This window comes from Cyprinus carpio, chromosome B23 (assembly GCF_018340385.1).
Source record: "Cyprinus carpio isolate SPL01 chromosome B23, ASM1834038v1, whole genome shotgun sequence".
Taxonomy (NCBI): Eukaryota; Metazoa; Chordata; class Actinopteri; order Cypriniformes; family Cyprinidae; genus Cyprinus; species Cyprinus carpio.
The window spans coordinates 6,032,927-6,054,828 of NC_056619.1; the positions used below are offsets into that span (position 1 = coordinate 6,032,927).

The 21,902-nt window shown below is 35.7% G+C and overlaps 1 protein-coding gene across 2 annotated transcripts in view; it reads right to left on the bottom strand.

The window, feature by feature from the left end:
- The window catches only part of LOC109061811 (histone deacetylase 7-like), an 85,032-nt gene that overhangs the window by 24,839 nt on the left and 38,291 nt on the right, over positions 1–21,902 (bottom strand). For both annotated transcript variants that reach the window (XM_042750833.1, XM_042750834.1), the window contains exons 3-9: positions 11,863–12,041; positions 10,509–10,596; positions 6,292–6,409; positions 6,089–6,189; positions 3,188–3,310; positions 1,512–1,621; positions 171–272 (exon numbers count right to left, since the gene is read on the bottom strand). In XM_042750833.1, coding sequence (XP_042606767.1) covers positions 171–272; positions 1,512–1,621; positions 3,188–3,310; positions 6,089–6,189; positions 6,292–6,409; positions 10,509–10,596; positions 11,863–12,041 — 821 coding nt within the window. The remainder of the gene's footprint in view (positions 1–170; positions 273–1,511; positions 1,622–3,187; positions 3,311–6,088; positions 6,190–6,291; positions 6,410–10,508; positions 10,597–11,862; positions 12,042–21,902) is intronic.

The window sequence follows — 21,902 nt, forward strand, 5'->3', positions numbered from 1 at the left end:
AATATTTTAAAGAAGTACACTTATTTTGATAACAGACTAACAAACTAAAGCACATGTGAAGTACGTAACTATAATTTTAACTGTAGTTTGTTAAAGTTGTGCAATACTTGTAAGGAATTACTGATCCCTGAGTGTAAGAGAAACCACGGCTGTCAGGCTGATTGCGATACCTTGGTGTTGGCGGGGAGGCCGAGCGTGATGGTGGGGAGACCGGAGGGATTCTGCACTGTGAAGTGAGCTAAAGAGCCGTCCTGCAACAGCAGCCTCTGAGCCTGAAACACACACACACACACACACCGGGGAGGAAGAATCGTGATGGTGTTGGTGGGGGAAATGCAGCTAAAAGTAAGAAAAACAACCACAGACAGTCAACATTTGACTTTTTTTTTTCATATCTGTATTCTATAATTAAAAATTTTCGATTACTATTATTCACAGTAGGCCTAGTTTTGGATAATATGTTTCAGCAAACCATTATTCATGCATTTAATTTACAGATACCTTTATATTTGATGTTGATTTGTTTTATAATAATCAGCCATAAAATTGGGTCACACTTCAGTTTGGGGACTAATTCTCACTATTAACTATGACTTTTGCCTCAATAAACTCCTAATTTGCTGCTCATTAATAGTTAGTAATGTAGTTAAATCTAGGTATGAGGCAGGATTAAGGGATCTAAAATATGGTCAGAATAAGACATTAATATGTGCTTTATAAGTACTAATGAACAGCCGATATGTCAGTCACATGCATGCTAATAAGCAACTAGTTAATAGTGAGAACTGGTTCCTACCGAATATTTAATTCAATTGATTCAATTGAAGAAATAATAATATTTTGTTGACTACGGATTTTGCAAAAAAGAAATAATAATATTTTGTTGACTACGGATTTTGCAAAAAAAAGAAAAAAAAAAAAGAAAAAGAAAAACCATCATAAATGTTAAAAAATGTTAAAGAATTTAATTTACATTAATTTCCATGGGGTGTGTATTTATTCTTGATAAAAAATGGAGTAATAAAGGGATGAGGAGGCTTGGGATGGAAACTGGAGATTGGGTGTCCTGGCAGCTGCCTGCAGCTGTCCTTCTCCTGTGTCTTTGTTTAAAACATGTCATTATGCCAAAGGGCGGCGCGAAGCAGGAACCTCCTGAAACAAGCTCCGCTTTCTCAACAAACAACACCCACCAGAGGAATATTAAAGAACCGTCCCATCATGCCTCTGTGTGTGTGTGTGTGTGTGTGTGTGTGTGTGCGTGTTTCTGGGAGTTTGTCCTCTCCACAAAAAAAAAAAAAAAAAAAAAAAAAGTTTTTTTTTTTTTTTTTTAAAAAGGGAGAAGCTAAATACATTTAAACTGCACCGACTGACTACATCATTACATAATGAGCCATTTTCCATAATTGTTAGGATTTATAATTGCATTACCAGAACTTCCCATCATAAGGAAGCCAAGATACACCTTAGAGACCGGGCTGAGGAGTGTATTTTGGGGGTGTGAGGACTGTTACCTCATGGGACAGGCTGGCGGCGGCGGGCAGCACTCCGTTCTCATTGGGCAGACTGTCGTTTGGAGAGCTGCAGCCGGACACTGGAGTGCTGCTGCTGCTGGGGGACGAATCTGAGAGCAACACACACATCTGTCAGTCTAAACATGAGCGGCACATCACTACATGTACTGACGGGACAGTTCACACAGAAATGAAGATTCTGTCATCCTTTACTCACCCTCATGGTGTTCCAAACCTTTTGTTCATCTTCAGATCACAAATGAAGATCATTTTAATGAAATCTGAGAGATTTCTGTCCCTCCATTGATACTCTACACAACTACTACTTTAGTGCTTCAAAAGGCTTGTAAAACGAATCCATATGAATCAAATAGTTTGGTCCAAATTTACTAAAAAGATTTGACCGCTTTATATGATGAACAGATTGAATTTAGGCTTTTATTCACATATAAACACTGATCATCAGACATAAACTGAAGCTCAGTCATACTTGCTTGATGCACAAGAACAAACAGAAGCTCAAACATAATGCGCAACACGAGAACGGACCTCGTAAATATTGTGTGCTTTAAAAAATTAAAACTAGATTTTTTTTTCAGAACGTTTGACCGATTCTGGATTTTTCACGATTTTTAACTAGTCAACTTGAAAATATAACTACTGCAACATGATTCAAGTAACTTGTTCTTTATTAACCCTCTAGTTAAAGCACATTCCATTCCAAGTGCAGCGCACACAAAGATGTCAACATGATGTAAATGTTAAACAAATAAATATCTTTGCAGAAAAGATGCATGAGCTACAACTATATCTTGTACAAACTTGTCTTATACATGTTCAGAAATAATATGAGCAAAAAAATGAGCAAAAAAAAAAATCTCAAAAGTGAAGGTAATTCAAGTTCAAAATGACTGAAGGTATAACACCAGTAGACTATTTTTAACTGTAAATGTTCTGTAGTTTTTCAGCCGGTCACCATGATGCAAACATGAAATATCAGACATACAGTAGTTATTCTTTACAGGTTTTTTATTCGCTTGCACCGCTTTTCCGTAGTTTTTTCTATGTAAACATGGACGTGTTTGACTGTTGCGCTCGCATCTCTTGCAGTCTCTCATGCATGAAGCAGCAAATAAACTGATAAAATCTGAAGAATCGCCCAGCCCTAGCTTTAATTAATGTAATATGTGAATAAAAGCCTAAATTAAAACCGTTCATTATATAAAGCGATCAAGTCTCTTCAAAAAATGTAAACTGCTCAATTCATTTGGATTCGTTCTATGATCTCTTTATGAAGCATCAAAGTGGTAGCTGCGGGACAGAAATAGAGGGACAGAAATTTCTCAGATTTCATAAAAATATCCTAATGTGTGTTCTGAAGAGGTTTGGAATGACATGAGAGTGAGTAAATGATGAAAGAGTTTTAACTTTAACTATTTCTTAAAATTGTATGCTCATGTATGCTAAATGAGTGTAACTATGCAACAACGTTACTTTAACAGACAGAAGGCCTACATGAGAACATTTAGTTTAATCTCACAAAATATGTACAACTAAAAGAAAGAAAAAACCTAAACAATATTTCATTTTTACAAAATTATAAAAAAACAACTAAATAAGTATCTGTGCATACAATACGAATACATCAAAAGAGTTCACACATGAGTTGTAGTTACCCAGCGTATCAGGGACGCGGTGTTTGACGGCGGGCGGCGCGCTCTCTTTGCGGGTCAGCGGGCTCTTACGGGTGTTCAGGTGCTTCTTTAACTTGTGCTTCACCTTCAGGTTGGGCTCTGAGGCTGCAACAACAACAAAACAACAATAACGTAACCAAAAGGAAGTTTCCAGTCAGTTTGGGTCGTTTAGTTAACTGTCAACAAGATCGTTTGCTGTACTTTTGCAGGTTCAGTTGTAGTTTATTTGTGCCACACGCCTGTGTTGACGTGTCGCCAAAGCGCCCTTTAAAAAGTAACCATTCATGATGACAAATAACAACCATGTGTATAAATGAAAATATACAGTACCATCAATAAAATCGACATAACCACAACAAACAACCAGCATGTGTTTCACAGACAACCTACAGGCCGACATAACCGCATGTCAACACCTGAGATATAAATAACATAGTCACACACACACACACACACACCAAAAAAATAAAAATTAGCCAGAAGACGATTAGGGTGGGTAACTAGCTGAGTAACTTTGGGTAACTTTATTTTCTCTGATTTTAGGGGAGATGCTTTAAAGTGCACTGATAGCATGCTATGTTTAGCATGTTTGCTAACGTCTAGCAGTAACTGTTGTATCTCTACATTTATTTTTTAGCTCAGTATAAAGAAACATTTCAGGACTTCCGATGTTCCTTCTTGATTCTGTCCTGCAAGTAAGTTTGTTGCATTTAACACATTTGATGAGCTCTATGTATGTGTGTTTAGCAATGTTTATATTCGAATAACAGCTAAATTAAATCTGTTCATCATATAAAGCTCTCGTGTTTCTTCAGAAAAGTTGTATTACGTGTGTTTGCTTCATTTGGATTACCTTTACAATGTCTTTATAAACTTTTTGAAGTTTATAAGTTTTTGAAGTTGAACTTTTTTCAATTGTCTTTTTTTATTTCAACAGACAGAAATATCTCAGTTTTCATTAAAACATGCCTAGAAGACGAGGGTGAGTAAATTATGTCTGAATTGTAATTTTTTGGGTGAACTATCCCTTTAAGACCAACTATTCGCCTGCTCATTGATATAACCCAGTAATTAGTTGATTTACAGTAGATGTGGTTTTGCACGTTTATTGACCTGTAACTACTTACAGTATATGCAAACGTAGCATCTACTTCCTCTGTTTGATCACACAGTCACAGTTCTGAGCTTTTGTTGCTGGTTCAGAAAAGAAGGTGGTTCTGAAATCTCTGCTGTACTTCCTGCTAATTGTTTTTGTCATTGTAAAAACACTAGTTCTGGCAGCGGACGTGTTGAGAACTGTAATTCCACAGCTGTACTAGCTCATCATTACCAGTGAATGGCATGGCTCTGCGCAGCGTCATGTTAAACGCTTCCTCTTTTGACCATCGAGTACAAAGTGATCCTGAACTGATATGAAGTGGACAGGTCAAGTATTTGGAAACTCTCTCGAGGACTACTTGAAAACTTGTTCTTCTGCAGAACGTTCTGTTCGATGCTGAAAACTGGCTGATAAGAGTCACAATTGAACTTTTTCTGATGGCTGCTTAAACGTCTCCAGAATCATATTTTGGTCCCTATGCATATGTGATTACAATTTGTGCACTTTTTATCATCCATACCACTCAATCATTTAATAAAGTAAAAGCTGGCTCTTCTGAACCAGCTGTGGGATTTGCATTATTGTATATTGCATTTATGTTTGTACTATTTGAATGAAACCGCACAGTTAAATACTTGAGGCCTGTTCATATCAAGATGACTATTCAGTACAAAACTTTAAATGTGTTTGTTGAGACTGACACGTAAAGGTGTTTTAATGTCTTTTCCGACACATAGCGATGAAAACTGACCAGTCAATGAGTGCCTTTTTGTCACATGACCAGAGTTGACGCTGTTACATAAAACTACAAATTGGTGACACACACAAACAGACTATTTTGATGAGTGACTGAATAACAGGGAAGTATTTTTGTTTTTAAGTATTGCATCACGAATAAAAAATCTGAACGGCTGTTTTAAAACATGTAACGACTGTTTTACTTCCTTATCTTTTCTGTTACTCCCTTTTTGAACTTTTGGTGTTCTTTGTGCTGTTTTTTCTATAAGCGCCACCTACTGTCAGAGAGAGGATTTGCATTCGCATTATAATATAAATTGTATTATTTTTATTTCTTTATTTCCTTTTCACTGACTGACTGACTGTGATTTTTATTTTCATTTAATTTTATTCATGTTAATTTTATTTTATTCTTTTTATTTATTTCTTTTCCACCAACTGTAAGAGTAAATTTGCATTTTCATTTAATTTTATTAATATTAATTGTATTATTTTATTCTTTTTATTTCTTTTTCACCTACTGTCAGTGAGTGAATCTGCCTTTTCATTCAGTCTGTTTGGGGTTCATTTGACCAATATTTATTTTATTAATTTCATCTCTTTATTTAACCTTCTGTCGGAGAGTCTATCTGCACTGCACTAATTGAATGTGAAAACTGGACTGAATTTTTGTGCCACACATTTGTGTTTGGTGTGAACAGACTTTTACAGTTACAGGTTTAGAGCAAATCCTGAACCCATAAAAATATGTGCAATAATTACAGTGTTGATTAGCACCACTAAACTGTGTGGCTTCATGTGAGTAACTGGACGTCCAGACGCGGTGTTCTGCCCGTGGGGCTGACAGGGGAGTGTCTTTCAGAGGTAAATGAGAAGTTACGCAAGGCCTTGTTAACAGACTGCTGCCTGGAGGAAAGAGAGACGCTGAGAGTTTGTCTGAAGGGCTTCCACACTCATCCCACCCGTTCTCAGCTGATCTGTATCTGGATGCTGATGAATGAACTGTCATGTGATGTTGTTTACATGCATGTGTGACGGTGACATACTTGCTCGTCTCAGGGGTGGTTCGTCAGGCCCTTCGCTGAGAGCTGGATTTGTGGAGGACAGGAGCGGCTGTACTGAAGAGCTGGGATCTGGAACCAGCTCCCTGAGGGAACACAGAAGACCTTTATTTTAAGATCTGAAGAAAAGCATGTAGTTTTCATGTGTACTTTAACAGTTGCGGGTGGATATGAGAGCTGTTTCTAACCGGTAGGCGACCGACGGGCTGCTCAGAGGGTTGGAGCTGGTCCTCTCCAGCACCGCCTTCTGCTTCTTCCGAATCACTTGCGCCAGTTTCTGCTTCACCAACGCACTGGCCACAGCACCTGTCAATCAATACAAGCAGCCAATTAAAAACAAAGAAAGCAAAACATTCTCAGTTTTAAAATGTAATATTCTCAATTTAATTTTTTCAGAGAGTGTGGCCCTCCATAAATACAACCAGCCAATTAAATAATGCCAAACCACATTTTTAACAAAAAGTGGCAATGCAAATATAAATCTTTTTCAATGTCAAGTATACTAATATTGTTTTTAAATTAAATTTAATTTGAAATATTTCTTCAATAATATTAATTTTATTTCTTTATTCTATTAAATTATTTTCTTTATTTTATATTTGATTTTATTTTGCATCATGTTTATTTTTTTATTTTATTTTAGTTTAATTAAGTTTAGTTGGACAAGGCCATTTTAAGTAAATAAAGTAAGGTTTAATATTTTTTTGTTTTTTTTTTTTTTGTTTTATTTTGGTTTTTTTTGTTTTTGTTGTAAGGTTTAATATTTTTAAATTAATTACATTTTTTTATTTTTATTGATTTTCATTTTTGCTTTTTTTTTTACAATTATTTTATTGTTTGTTATTTTTTAGTTTATTTTTATTTTAAAATTAATTTACATTTTTAATTTAATTTTTGAATTTTTTATTATGTATTATGTTATTTTTAGTAGGGATGCACGATATTGGATTTTTGCCGATATCCTATATGCCGATATTTTTCAACTCTTGTTGTAGGGATGCACGATATTGGATTTTTGCCGATATCCTATATGCCGATATTTTGCAAATTATTTTTATTTTCATTTTGGTTAGTTTTTAACAAGAACTTATTTTGTTAGAATCAAATAAACAATAATGAAGTTCTTTTATAATCACATTACATTGAAGCTTTGAAAATAACTATAAATAAACTATATATCAATCGCTGCATTTTTTTTTTCAGAAAGCCGCAGTATAACTTTAACATTTTATTTTAAGATTTAACATTTGTAGAGGGTCTAAAGCAAAAGAGTTGTAAAAATTCTGATCTTTCAGAGCTCTTAAAAATATAACATGTTACGCATTAATGAATAAATTAAATAAAGTGTCATGTTTGTGATTTACGATATTGGATTTTTGCCGATATCCTATATGCCGATATTTTTCAACTCTTTTTGTTTTATGGTATAATTTTTTTTTTTATTAGATATGGATTATAGTCTAAATGTTATTCGTGTATTTTACTTTCTGCACGAGCTATTACTGTTTACTCTATCACTCACCGAACTCATCATTCTGTAGTGCATTCCCCATTTAAATGCAGCGATCCAAAGCAATGAATCTAATCATCATTCAGGCAAAACTTTGCTTCAAGTATGAGTCACACTGCTGATGTGATCTAATCACTAGCACACCCTGAGCACATGTGAGTTAACATATTCCTCTTATCGGCAAGACATATCGGCATATCGGCATGTTATTCATCGGGCCGATGCTGATATGTACATTTAAAGCCATTATCGGCCGATTCGGATATCGGTCCAATAATTTTGTGCATCCCTAATTTTTTGTTTATTTTATATTTTATTTTCGTTTAGTGTATTTTAGTTTAGTTTAGTTGGTACTGTAATAGGCCATGTTAAGTAACTAAAGTAAGGCAAGTTTTTTTAAACATGGCAAATCTGATATTACTAGTCACTGACCCAATTTTGTTTTAAAATGGCAGTTTTCTCCCACAGAAAAATGTCAGCGATGTTTCTATTGAGGGCTTGCATTGTGAGTGTGGTTGAGCTCTATTGTGGAGCTGTGCGGCCGAGGTTGCAGTGAGGTCGAGGGAAGGAAACTGAATGTTGACTCAGTGCCTCCCTGTCCTTCCAGAGCGGCCTTTATGTGGCGGCTTTATGTCACGCTGGCTCTAACCAATATGGTCAATATTGACACAGTTACAGTTTGCGCTGAGCGATTAATTTTACCTCTCTGCAGGTGCTTTCTCTCACAACAGTCATAGCATCAGCTAGATAAAAAAAAAACCTCCAGCTGCAGTGAATTATCACCGTGCGAGAGACTATTGTGCATCACCTTCACTTCTGATGTGGAAATGTGTTTTTAAGTGAGTAATTGATTTGAATTGACAAGAACAGCACTGACTGTTACAACAAATCACTATCTGCTTAATGTGCGGTTTATCTAAAAGAAAATCTGGTGACAATAGATTTCAGACTCTAGATGTTGTTTAACTGTAACAGTGCAACACGATTCAACAGGATAATTACTGCTCTCATTCAGTGAAAAATAAACAACAACATAAGTGGTATTAATGTTTGGCAGCGTGACCAAGCGCTGCAGCATGACACAGCTCTGGAGTGCTCTGGAGATGCTCATGATCACAATGGAGCAATTCTACTGAACACACACACACACACACACACACACACACACACACACACACACACACACACACACAGTGCTACTACAGACATGCAGAGGGCAAAAGTGCAAAATCCCTATCTATCTATCTATCTATCTATCTATCTATCTATCTATCTATCTATCTATCTATCTATCTATCTATCTATCTATCTATCTATCTATCTATCTATCTATCTATCTACTGTATCCGTCCGTCCGTCCGTCCGTCCATCCGTCCGTCTATCTATCTATCTATCTATCTATCTATCTATCTATCTATCTATCTATCTATCTATCTATCTATCTATCTATCTATCTATCTATCTATCTATCTATCTATCTAGCGTATCTGTCTGTTTGTCCGTCCGTCCGTCTATCTATCTATCTATCTATCTATCTATCTATCTATCTATCTATCTATCTATCTATCTATCTATCTACTGTATCTGTCTGTCTGCCCTTCTGTCCGTCCGTCCATCCATCATATAGTCTATCTATCTATCTATCTATCTATCTATCTATCTATCTATCTATCTATCTATCTATCTATCTATCTATCTATCTATCTATCTATCTATCTATCTATCTATCGTATCTGTCTGTTTGTCCGTCCGTCTGTCTATCTATCTATCTATCTATCTATCTATCTATCTATCTATCTATCTATCTATCTATCTATCTATCTACTCTATCTGTCTGTCTGTCCATCTGTCCATCCATCCAGTCTGTTTTTCGTCTATCTATCTATCTATCTATCTATCTATCTATCTATCTATCTATCTATCTATCTATCTATCTATCGTATCTGTCTGTCTGTCCGTCCGTCCGTCTATCTATCTATCTATCTATCTATCTATCTATCTATCTATCTATCTATCTATCTATCTATCTATCTGTCCGTCCGTCCGTCCGTCTGTTTATCTGTCTGTCTATCTATCTATCTATCTATCTATCTATCTATCTATCTATCTATCTATCTATCTATCTATCTATCTATCTATCTATCTATCTATCTATCTATCTATCTATCTATCATTTTGTTATCATTCTATAATATCATTCCATCTATCCTTCTACCTATGTTTTGGACATGGCACCAAGATTTTTTGGTGATGCAGTATATCATAGAAATTTCAAGGTAATATTTTAATTACTTGGAGAAACTGGTAAATACATGCAGATATGTTAACTATTATTCAGTATTATTCAGTACTATCCATCCGTTCATGTATGTCTGCAAAAATCCCCATGCTATTGTATGGTACAGCATGGCACGAACTGTAATTGCTGTAACTGGCAGGTCACTAGCAGCAGTCAGACAGTAAATACCTTTATAGAACAACAGGGTTCCCATGTTCAGGGCAGACTCCTCCCATGTGTTTTCAACCACAAAGTTTTGTTTTTACTCTCAGAGCTACTTCCTGAGGCAGTCGTGGCCCTGTTTCAGTTGAGCTACTATTAAAAAGGGCACTGGCACAATGGAAAACTCTTTTTCTCAGTCGATTTAGTACATTTATTATATCGACCGAAATTCTTGAAACTGTTTGTTCAACCTCCACAACACAACATACATGTTCGGTTCTTCTTAGTTGAAGAACTGTGACAAATTAAACTGTCAATCTCTTTCTCGGTGCTTAAGATGCATATTAGTGACATTTGAGTGATCAATAATCCAAGTGCTTCATTTTAAAGGCATTTCATTCATGAAATGACACAAACAGAATCTCATATTGTGTTATTGTGTGTGTGTCACTCACTCTGTTGACTTTTGTCCTTGTTTTTAAGTTGCTGTAGCTGTTGTTTCGCTAGTTCCTGGTCTCGTAGATGCTGCTCCATGTTATATGACTACAAAAAGAGGAGTTGTCAGTCATAGTTATTCATAACAATGCTGATTAGTTTATCAAGCTCATTAAGTGCCTAGTAAATACACATATACATTTGGTCTCATTCATGAAATAAATTTGGCTAATAAAGTTATTTGTTCATAAATTTATTCTATTCATGAATTTAACCTATTTGTTCATCAATTTAGCAACCAATTACAGATAAGTTGCCTTTAAACTCATTGTCCAGGTAAAAATGAGCTAATGCTAATGCTAATCTAATGCTAGGTGTTAAGGTACGACGGGTGTTTAGGTACACATTATCTATGTATAATTGTAGTATTGTTATAGGTATTTTTATTGTAGGTGTTATGGAGCAACAGATTTTGTGTGGAAATAAATCATTTATAACTCATTTATTTTGTTTTAAAACCCCCTTTGATATAAATACTTTAGCTAAAATAATGTTTGTAATAATAATGTAAGTTAATACTCATTCAAAACAATCACTTTAGCAAAGTCTGTACTATTTTCTGCTAATTTTGATAAATTAATATTTTATGTTCAATAAATATACTGCCATTAAAATATGTTAATATAAAAATATATTTTAAAGTACAGAAACATAAATCATTTTAAAAAGTAAAGATTCTGAAACCATTGAAGGAGATCCCATAATAATTTAATATAGATTTACAGCAGTAACAACAAATTATATTTTATTATATGATATGATTAATATGATCATGTTTTTAAATATGATGGTTTCATTCTAAACATGGTGATTATCTCTAAGATGGACACACAACATAATATATGATATTTACCACCTGAATCTAACCATGTCATGTCAACAAATGGAAAATTCAACCATCTATTAATTATCTTGCGTCAAGGATCAGACAAATATACACGTGCATCTTGAAAAGCAGATGCTTTGGAAAGTGCCACGCCACATTTTTGTGCGATCTAGTGGTTTAGTGGATTATTTCAAAGGCACCTTCAGCCCCGTTGTACCTAGGATCTGAAATTGCTGCATTCAGGTGTAAAACCAATTGGATAATCATCAGTCAAATAACCCTAACCATAAAATGTGTCCTATTGGGCTTAAATTGAAAAGAACCAGTTAGCAGAAAATAATCAGACTTCCTTGCTTGCCTGATGCTATGGATTAGAGGTATTAATTTTGTAAATAATGTCAGTTTCTTGCACAGACTGATCATGTGTTTTGCGGTGGTATGAGAGGTGTCTTTGTCTCTGACTGCACGGAGCTCAGTGTGAGATGTACCTGTATGCGCTGAAGCTGCTGCTGGCTGTACTGGGAACAGTGCTGTGGATTGAAGGGGTTGATCAGCAGAGGGGGGTGCAGAGGGGACAGGAAGGCCGGGTCTGAACCCGGACGCACCAGACGCTCACCTACACGCAGGTCCATGGGGGCGGGGCCCGTGGGAGACGACACCGAGTCTTCTGGATGGACAGAGACATACAGGGAAATTCACTATTTGATTTCATTATTCATTAAAAAACTTCAGAAATAGAAGAATAAAAATATATGTGAAACTAGACTCAAAAACGGTAACATTGTAAAATATAATTATAATTAAAAGTAACTGTTTTCTAATTGAATCTACTGTAAAATGTAACAGATTTCTGTGATGTGCAGCTGAATTTTCAGCATCATTGCTCCAGTCTTCAGTGTCCTTCAGAAATCATTCTAATATACTGATTTGCTGCTTTTATTGTAGTTAATATTTCTTATTATTATCATCCATACTGAAAACAGTTGTGCTGCTTCATATTTTGTGGAAATCACACTTTTTTCATGATTCTTTGATTAACAGGAAGTTCAAAAGTACAGCATTTATTTGAAATAGAAATCTTTGTGAAATGTCTATGAAGTCTATTTTATGGGTGATTATGGGTGATATTTTTTTTATACAAGTGTCTTGGAATTTAGTATAATTCTCATTAAATTCTGTACCTATTTATGTTTTTTTGTGATCCTAAAACAGGCTTCATTTTGTGTGTGTGTGTGTGTGTGTGTGTGTGTGAAACAGGCTTCATTTTGTGTGTGTGTGTGTGTGTGTGTGTGCGCGCGTGTGTGTGGAATATTCTTCACAGCCTTAATAAAACTCATTAAAATATCATTACAGTTACTGAGATTGTAATGACTTGCCCATGTGACAACTAGCCCCGGTCACCCCACATCGCTTTGATTTAAGAATTTACGCTGTTTAATTCGATTGCAGGACATTTCCACTGGTGGAGAAGGCAGAAGAAAGCAGGTAAATACACAGAGAAAGAGAAAAGGGATGGAGAGAGAGATGGAGAGATCAGCGCAAGCACATGTTCCAGCGTTTCCCTTACGGCACATTCCACAGTGATATAAAGTCGGCCTGATTTCCATAACTTTTGCATGCTGCTTTAAGAATATTTGCATGGTACCAGTGACTCAATGGGACGGACTGCCTCACCCTCACACAGAGCAGACAGGAAAATCACAAAGCCGCCGTGTACATGTATGTCGGTGCATATCTGGGCTCTCACCGCACTGATGTCAGTCATGCTGTGTTTCCCACATTCACAAGACCCAGTGCTTCAGAAACAGTGACTCATGCCCTTTTGACGCCTCAAAGCACACTTACTATTGTATTCCTGTCAATTGTGACTGCTTTGTCGTGGTTATTCTGACACAAAAGTCACAGAACAAAAAAGCTTTCTACAGCAGACCAATCAGCAGCGGCGAAAATGACTCACGACTGACTTCAACCGGTGAGGAACAATATGTACCTCTGAGCTGATGTGTGTTATGCAAGAGCAAGAACTGAGAAACAGAATAAGAAATGAGATCAAAAGAGGCTAATAATGAGAAATGCTTCTTGAGCAGCAAATCATCATATTAGAATGATTTCTGAATAATCACGTGACATTGTAGACTGGAGTCATGATGCTGAAAATTCAACTTTGATCACAGGAATAAATTACATTTTTATAATATTTTCACAGAAAACACCTATTTTAACTTTTTTTTAATTTATATTAATTATAATTTAAATTTTAAATCTAATGTCAAAAAATATGACTAAAGATGCATTGAAAACTGATATTTTAAATTGTAACAATATTTCACAATATTACATTTTTACTTTATTATTAAGCAAATAAATGCAGCATTGTTGAGAATAGGAGAATTTAACTCTTTAAACAAAAATGAAACATTTTACTCTTTTGAATTTTATTCTAATTTATTATTTTATCAGAGTTTAATAATATTACTTATATTATTTACTATTAGTCTCCAAGATCAAAGCTGGACAGGCTGATATTTAAATACAACGTGAAAAATATGATAAAACATGTATTTTTTTCTGTTTATAATTCATGCTGATGATATGTTAAAATCTATAAAAATCTGTTATATTTAAGCCATTGTGGATTATTTTATATGTTTATTTTATACCTTTCAACTGATTGCTGAAAATGCAGGTTTGCCATCACAGGAATAAATTAAATAATTTAAGTTATTTTTGATTATTTTTTATGTTTATTAAAACGCTTATTTTAAATATAACAATATTGTCATATTACTGTTTTTACTGTATTTTTGAACAAAAAATGCAGCCTTGGTGAGCATACGAGCATAAGCAGCAAGAGAACGGCCAAAGGTGACCCGCTGGAGTTGTTTACACGTCAAGGGATGTCCTGACATGTTCTGATACAGACCAGGATCTCCTCAGCCCCATTTTAGGATCTTGAAATGGAGAGGAGGAACATCTTGGCACCGCAGCCCTGGATGCCAAACGTGTTTTGGGTTCTTGCTTCCCTGAGCTCTCAATATCAAGCATACAGTATTCCCACCCAGACCCAGTGTACACGATCCGCAGCGCTCCACTGTATTGCAGGAAATAACACGACTCCCACACTTCTTTTTCCTCAGCATTCCCTTCCTGATAACACGACACGTACTATATTCCACCCTGGATTATTCCAGCATTGCCTGGCATTCCCAGAAATGACCTGTCGGCCCAGGCTTGACAGCCTCAGGAAAGGAACTGAGTGGAAAGGCGGAATTGAGCAATATGGTGTTTTCCCTACGGATATGAATAATCGTCCAAAAAAGGACTATACTACTATCACGCTACTTGAAGAGCCTTGTAAATCTATGAATATGGTAATCATTCAGTGCCAAATACGTTTACAACACCTGTTATGATAATGTACAATAAATAAATGTAACATATAAATAAAACATGAATACATGTGTGTGTGTGCATTGAGGCAAGCGGTGTGTGTGTGTTTGTATGCATGCATTTTTTTGTACTCCTACTCAGAAAGGCAAACAATAGCATAACTCTGAGCCGACTCAATAGAAACAGGCCAACAAATACACTAATAAAAGTGACAGACAAGCAGATGTGCAGTGGAATGCACACAGGAATGTGTGTGTGTGTGTGTGTGAGAGAGAGAGAGATTAAGTGTCTGCAGGAAAATATGTGTAAGTATGAATCTGCTTCTAAGGAAACTGTGAGTTGTGAGGCCGACTACAAACTGGTTGTCTAATGGGAGAAATGATGTTTTTAATTTAGTCTTCATGAACAAACACTTGAGTTTCAAAATACACTATCATTCAGGTCATTGAGGTCAGTAAGGTTTGTTTCAAAAATAAATTAAGACTTTTATTAAGAAAGTGATGCATTAAACTGATCAAATATGACAGTAAAAACATTTCTAATATTACAAAAGTTTTCTTTTTTTAATCATCAAAGAGTCCTGAAAAAATAAATCATGGTTTCCGTTTCCACTAAAGAATAAGCAGCACAGCTGTTTTCAACATTGAAGATAAATTCAGCATATTAGAATGATTTCTCAAGGATCATGTGATTTTGAAGACTGGAGAAATGATGCTGAAAATTCAGCTTTATATCACTGAAATAAATTACATTTTAAAGTATATTCAAATAGAAAACAGTTTTTTTAAATTGTAATAATATTTCCCAATTTTGCTATTCTAACCAATAATAATATTCTATAATTCTGATAGTTTATAAAGGAATAAATCACGGCATAAGAGCAATAGCAACACTAATAGTAATTATTAATAGTTGTGATGCGCTAACCTAACTGTATTTTAGGACAAGGCAAACGGTGCATGTTTTCCTTAAATGATGTCGATTCTTGCTCAATATTTGACTGCAGTTAATTACTTCCTGTCGCTGCCTATTCATTATGCAGTGAAGAAGAGATGCTGGCACATCAGAGATAATTTTAGGTTTTTGCAATATGTCACTTGTTCATGTAATTTATGCAGAACATAAAGTGTGAAGGAGTTGCTGACAAACCCTTAAAAGGCTCTTCAGTGCTTCAGTTCAGACCATAAAATCCCATTACTTGCCAAGAACTATTATTTTGCTGTACAGGGTTCTTGAATTGAAGTTTGAAGATTAAAGACCTTTTTGATGCTACTTTATAAGTTCTTCAGTTCAGTGCATTGCTTTGGGGTTGTCTTACATAGAATTCCCTGTTTAAAGCTCTGTGTAGAACTTAAAAATGGTGTTTGCCTTTGCAAAACATGCCACTGCGATGCCAGGCTGTTGCCATGCAGTTGTTAAGGTGTTTAAAGTGCTTCATAACTGTGCTAAGCAGTTGCTAGGTGGTTATTTACTACTGGCTCAAGTCAAAAGAGCCCCAACAAGTCCTTTTTAAGGTCTATTTATCACCACCAGTCTTTTCAGTGCATAAATGCTAAAACAGACACTATTTTTAAACTACAACTAGGTGTATGGTCAAAAAATTTACAATGAGACATTTATTTCCATTACTAGCATCAGAGCGTCAGAAAACAACACAAGTTCCAATTTATAACACAGTGCCACTTCCAGCCTTTCACACCCTGACCTGTCTGACCAGCACAACCAGTTTAAAAGTCCTCTGACTGTAAGTCAAGCCGTGTGTGTGTGTGGGGGTGTGTGTTGATATAGTCAGATGCTGACTAACTTCAAAATCTCTGTGGATCAAAAATAACTCTTACAGGTGCCATCAAAGGTGATCTCTTGATAGAGGTACTCATACTCGTGTAATCACACATAAATCAGAGAATACAGTTATTGCAACACTATATTGCAGCAGTAAAATGATTGTAACATTATAATAAAATCTTCTTGAATTACATTTTTCAGTAGAAGCAGCAGCATCTCATCAGGCACAATGTGAGAAGTGTTGATTTTCTTCTATGTAACTCTTAGTTTCTTTAGAAGTCATTCACAACTACATGAAGGGATGAGTCACAGGCTCATTTCTATGTCTTATATCTTGAAAAGTTTCTCATTTCCCACAGTAGGATCTTGTTGGTCCAAAATTCTACTATATACTGTCTCAACATCAAATCTGTTTTCATTGACTGTGGTTTTGTCACATTGCACAGTACTTTCGCATTCAGGATTGAGTTCCTGTAGCTCAAACCGAAGTTTGCAACAACAAGGTCAAACTGTAGGTTTGATTTCTGAGAGAATGCATCAACTGATGCCAAATGCATAAATAGAAACAAACAGCAATAGAAAACCGTACATAAAACCATTCTGACATACGTTGTAAGAAGTAAGAATGAAGAAAATACAATTATAAAATATAACAGTTCACTTTGTTATAAACTAAATATCTTACTGGTCCACCATCAGTGCGTTGTTTGTGCAAGGTATGTGCAATTAACATGTTAGGTGTAATTAAATATAAAATTTGCAATGAAATGGAACAAATGTTGTTGATAAAGTGATGTTGTTTATGTCAAAACTGAAACCAAGCCGTTCACACAGAATGCATATTTATCCGCACAAGAGAGCTGCATTTTAGAAAGCCATGTAGAGGGACATCTAATCACTTTTAAAAAACATGTCTCTGCACTCGCGTGCATCTTCATGCACAAGACTACTGCATGTTAAGAAAGTGCCTTGATTCAGCCAAGTATGGTGACCCATATCAAGTTCAACTTTGCACAAACAAGCAGTGTCTCTCAGTGGGCAGCCATTTTTGCCCCATCCCGGCTGGGTTGGGTTCGATCTTCAATGCTTTTATTGAATGGAGAAAAGTACTCACATTTGTGATTGAACTTTCAAGTTGGGATTTGTATCTAACCACTACACACTTCCCCTGATTGGTTTTCAGTTATTTGTATTAAACTACACACATTTTGAAGAAACATGCATTAGTAATAATTTGCTCGTTGCACCCTCTTATGACCTCAGGAGAGAAGCCAAAAGCTTTTTTTTTACCCCTAACTGAAATTATGCCTTTTAAATTCGAATATAATTCGAATATTGATAATATTTCAGTACAAAATTCTAGTTTAGTTTTTCAGCCGTTTTGACAGCCCTATCCTACACCACTTGACCTTCACGAACAAGTCCAGTCCAAGAACACCAGCTGCAAGGGCTGTGTTTCGGCCGAGTGTGAGCTACATCACACACACACACACACACACACACGCTTCTGTTGGCCAGCGATGTGGCCTGCAGAATGGGAAATGGAGAACAATAGAAGGCAAGCTGTCGATGTAAATCTGGGAGCCTAGAAAAAGAGCTGGTTTGTGTATTTGTGCATGTGTGTGTGCTGTTCTGAAAATAACACCAGCCAGCAAAACAGGAAGTGCGGAACGAGTGACATCTGCTTGTCCGGGGTCAAAATCCTCGCCCCCCTGCTGAGAGATGTTGATGTTAGGCTGCATAATTGGCATGTAGCTCCACAGTTATTCTGGTGAGGGAGGGAGTGACGTTTCTTTTTTAGCTCCCATCATTTCAATGCCCACTTTTGTTTATTATGCTCATCTGACAGTAGAGGAGGGGAGAAACCAGCTTCCTCAGGGCAGGGAAGAGTACAAAAAGAGAGAGATTTTCTCTTGAAAAGTTGGATTCTTGAAGGGTTCGATTTGATATGGTCCATAAAAGTGAAAAGTGGTCAACGTTTGATGTCCAAGTGATGACTGCTTCAACCCTGGCAGCAGTTTTGTGTGCGAAAGGGTTATGGTGTGTAGATAAGACCTGTCAGTGCATCTGTGCACTCCAAAGAGATTGAAAACAAGCCCTGACTGCAATAGAGTCTATCATCAGCCTTAGGAGTGTGTTGAGTGACTAGCATAACTCTCTCTCACTCTCTCTCACACACACACACACACACACACACACAGCTAATGGGCAGATATCTGCAAAGCTTTCAGGTTGTGTGTCTATTATCTGTGGAGATTAAATGCTGAGTGTCCCCTCGACTGCACTTTGATGACTTGCAGCTAACCTGGCATTTAAAGGAGTATTAAGGGTTAAACTAAGCTTAGATTAATCAAATACTTATTTAGCTATATGAAAATGCAGGTAGCAGACAGTAAATAAAAAGCAGTGGTAGTAATAAAGACTCTTGATTTTCATTTGGTTTTAAAATGTGTATTAACCAATGACCACAGCTGTTAAACCTGCCTCGTAAAAATATCCTACATACTTCACATGCAAGAAAATATATTGACTATAATTCATCACGTGCTCTGTAGTAGTAGTTAAGAAAATCAAGTGCTTGTATTAAACAGTCGGTGAAATGAGAGTGTTCAAACAAATAATTTATTTCAGTATAATTTATATACTATTATGGTTTTTGTTAATTATTTATTAGCTTTCAATTCAATTTTAGTTTAAGTTTTAGTAATTTTGTAGAAAACATTTTTATTAGTTTATTCTAACAATTCTGTATAGCTTTAATTTGTTTTCAGGTTCAGTGGTAATATTGTTTTTAGAAAATGTTACATTTTAAAAATATGTTTCTTTAAATTATTTTCAGTTACTTGCAAAGAAACATTAGGATTTTTCATCATTTTTTTTTCTTCTAAAATTGATTTATTTTGATTAAAGAAAATGTTTTAATAGTTTTAGTTTAGAATAACAACTCTGCGGGAAACCTGTTTGAAAACAATCATTATATTTAAATTCATTCAAGTAATTTTTTAAAATTCTAAGTTACCTCAGGAAATCAAGCTGACCGCTTCCTCAGCAGAAATAAGAAGCTTGTATTTTGTCAAGGCACTAAAATGTGTCTTATTTGAACTGTGAAGTGAGACTACTTTTCCACATAGATGAACTTCTCATGAACGAAGTATGGGCAGGCTGTGCTGATTCAGTCTTGAAAAGACAGAAAAATAGTGTAATGTTCAAGTTACATGCACATGGTATACAAGGCCACCGCTGGCAGAGGAAAATCAGAAAGTGTGAAACGAGCTGCGACACTGGAAACAACACAAATGTATCATTGTTAGATATGATGCTTAAAGCTTCCATCAAAACCACATTAGTTTTACCAAACAAGCAACGACATTATTGTCTGTGGAAATTGTCAGTTGGTCACAGAACTTGAGTATTTAACACAGAATGTTCCTTTAATAAACTGCCCGAGAAAACATCATTCCTGTGTCTATTCTCATGTCACGGCCCTGACCTCCGTGATACGTCTATATCTCCTCAGATCCTGGAGATGAAAGCTTTCTCAGTGTGTGTGTGTGTGTGTGTGTGTTTGGAGGTTCAGAGAGAGCTGGGGGGTATGGGAGTGGGGAGCCGATCTGAAAACCTGACACTCCTGAGAAAGTCACTCAAGAGGCCCCCGGTCAGCAAGGATCTCAGAAATCAGGGTGTGTGTGCTCATAGTATTTGCAATTGAAAAAGATTTTTTCCTGCTTTTAGCTGTACTAAAATTTGGCCAGTACTTCCTCTAAAGGATTCAATGGTAGTTTATGCATAATGAAATTTATTTAATAGTTATCAGAGTAGGTCTTTGTTTCCCTGGGTGGCTCATTTGTTGTGTTGCGCTACATCATCATTAAACACAATGTGTGCTGCTGTAATATTTAGGCTACTATACTTTAGCTCTGTGCTGATAGTAGTTAGCCTGACAGAGAAAACTGACAGTAAAAGTCAAAGAGTTTTCCAAGACACCAAAAAACTGTCCAGATTTCAATTCCAGAAGTAATGGGATAACCTTTCACAGGTGAGAATGTGCTGGCTTGTGTTTTAATATGCATTCACTCAATAAAACAGGTTTTTAAACTATGGTAGCTTTATTTTGTGTTAGCTAGCACCTTTGTCTTGTTGTATTGTGCTAGTTTAGCTAAATAATATGCTGGAGTCTGCTGCAGATGCAGGCGTTTAACTACGATTGCAGACGCACAGTCCATCGCTCTCGAGTGTTCACAGACCAGCTTTGACTGGTAATGGGGCATCTTTTTTTAAAATTTGTTGTTTAATTTGAAAGTTTTTTTAGTTATTATTATAATGCATTTTTGCTTTGCATAATGAATTGCATTCTGACAGATTTCATAATGTGAATTAAAATGAATTTTCAGTTTCAGCCAAAACAGCTTTGTGGGGTCAAATATATTGAGCAAAACAGTGATGTTTAATAAGTGTTTCTCTGGTAGCGTGTTTTGAATGTGTCGCTGTCATGAACACAAAGACTGATAGTGCTGCTTGATAATATCAGTTTGAGCCAAAATCATCACTAAACATTATTTGTAGTGCTCCTGCTAATACGATATCTGCTTTGTTATTTGTCTGAGAAATCAAATTCTGTCAATTTTATAATGAAACTGTCATTTTGGACACCATTTTAATGTTTAGATTTCAATAATGATATAATTATGTTTTAACTTTAATTCTTTAAGAAGTTGAAATAAAAACTGCCTTATATGCAACTTATATGCAGTTTATATACAGCTCAGTTTTTTATGTTAATTATTAAATACGTTTTGATTCATTGATTGATTATTTAATAACATTTTTATTTTTAGTTTCCGTTTTGACTGAATGAAAACTTAAATTTTGTTGCAGTAAAAATCCATTTCGGTTTATCACTACAATGAACAAATCAAGCTTAAGTAGCTAAAAATGTTATTCTGGGAACTACCTGATAGCTACTGAGGCTTACCTAACTTCAACAAACTCGCACAGCAAGACCCTCTGCACATGACTGCTCCGCCATGACAATATCTGACTTAAAAGAGAAAGCTGAAAATAAAAGTCAAGTAAATAAAAATCCTGATACTCACTATGCAACATGCACATGCGCTACGTTATGAATTACATAAACTTTGCACATTTCTGCACCTTTGCATTCATATACATGCATTATACGTTATAGGCCTATGGTTCATTAGCTCCAGTCAATTCACTGACTGGAAATACAGAAGACGACAGAGAACACAGTACGGGACGGTAACATGATAGTCATGTTGGCACAGCGTTTCTGTCACGGCTCAGTAGGGCAGAGTTTGTATGCACACACAGTATGTGTGTATGTGTGCGCTTT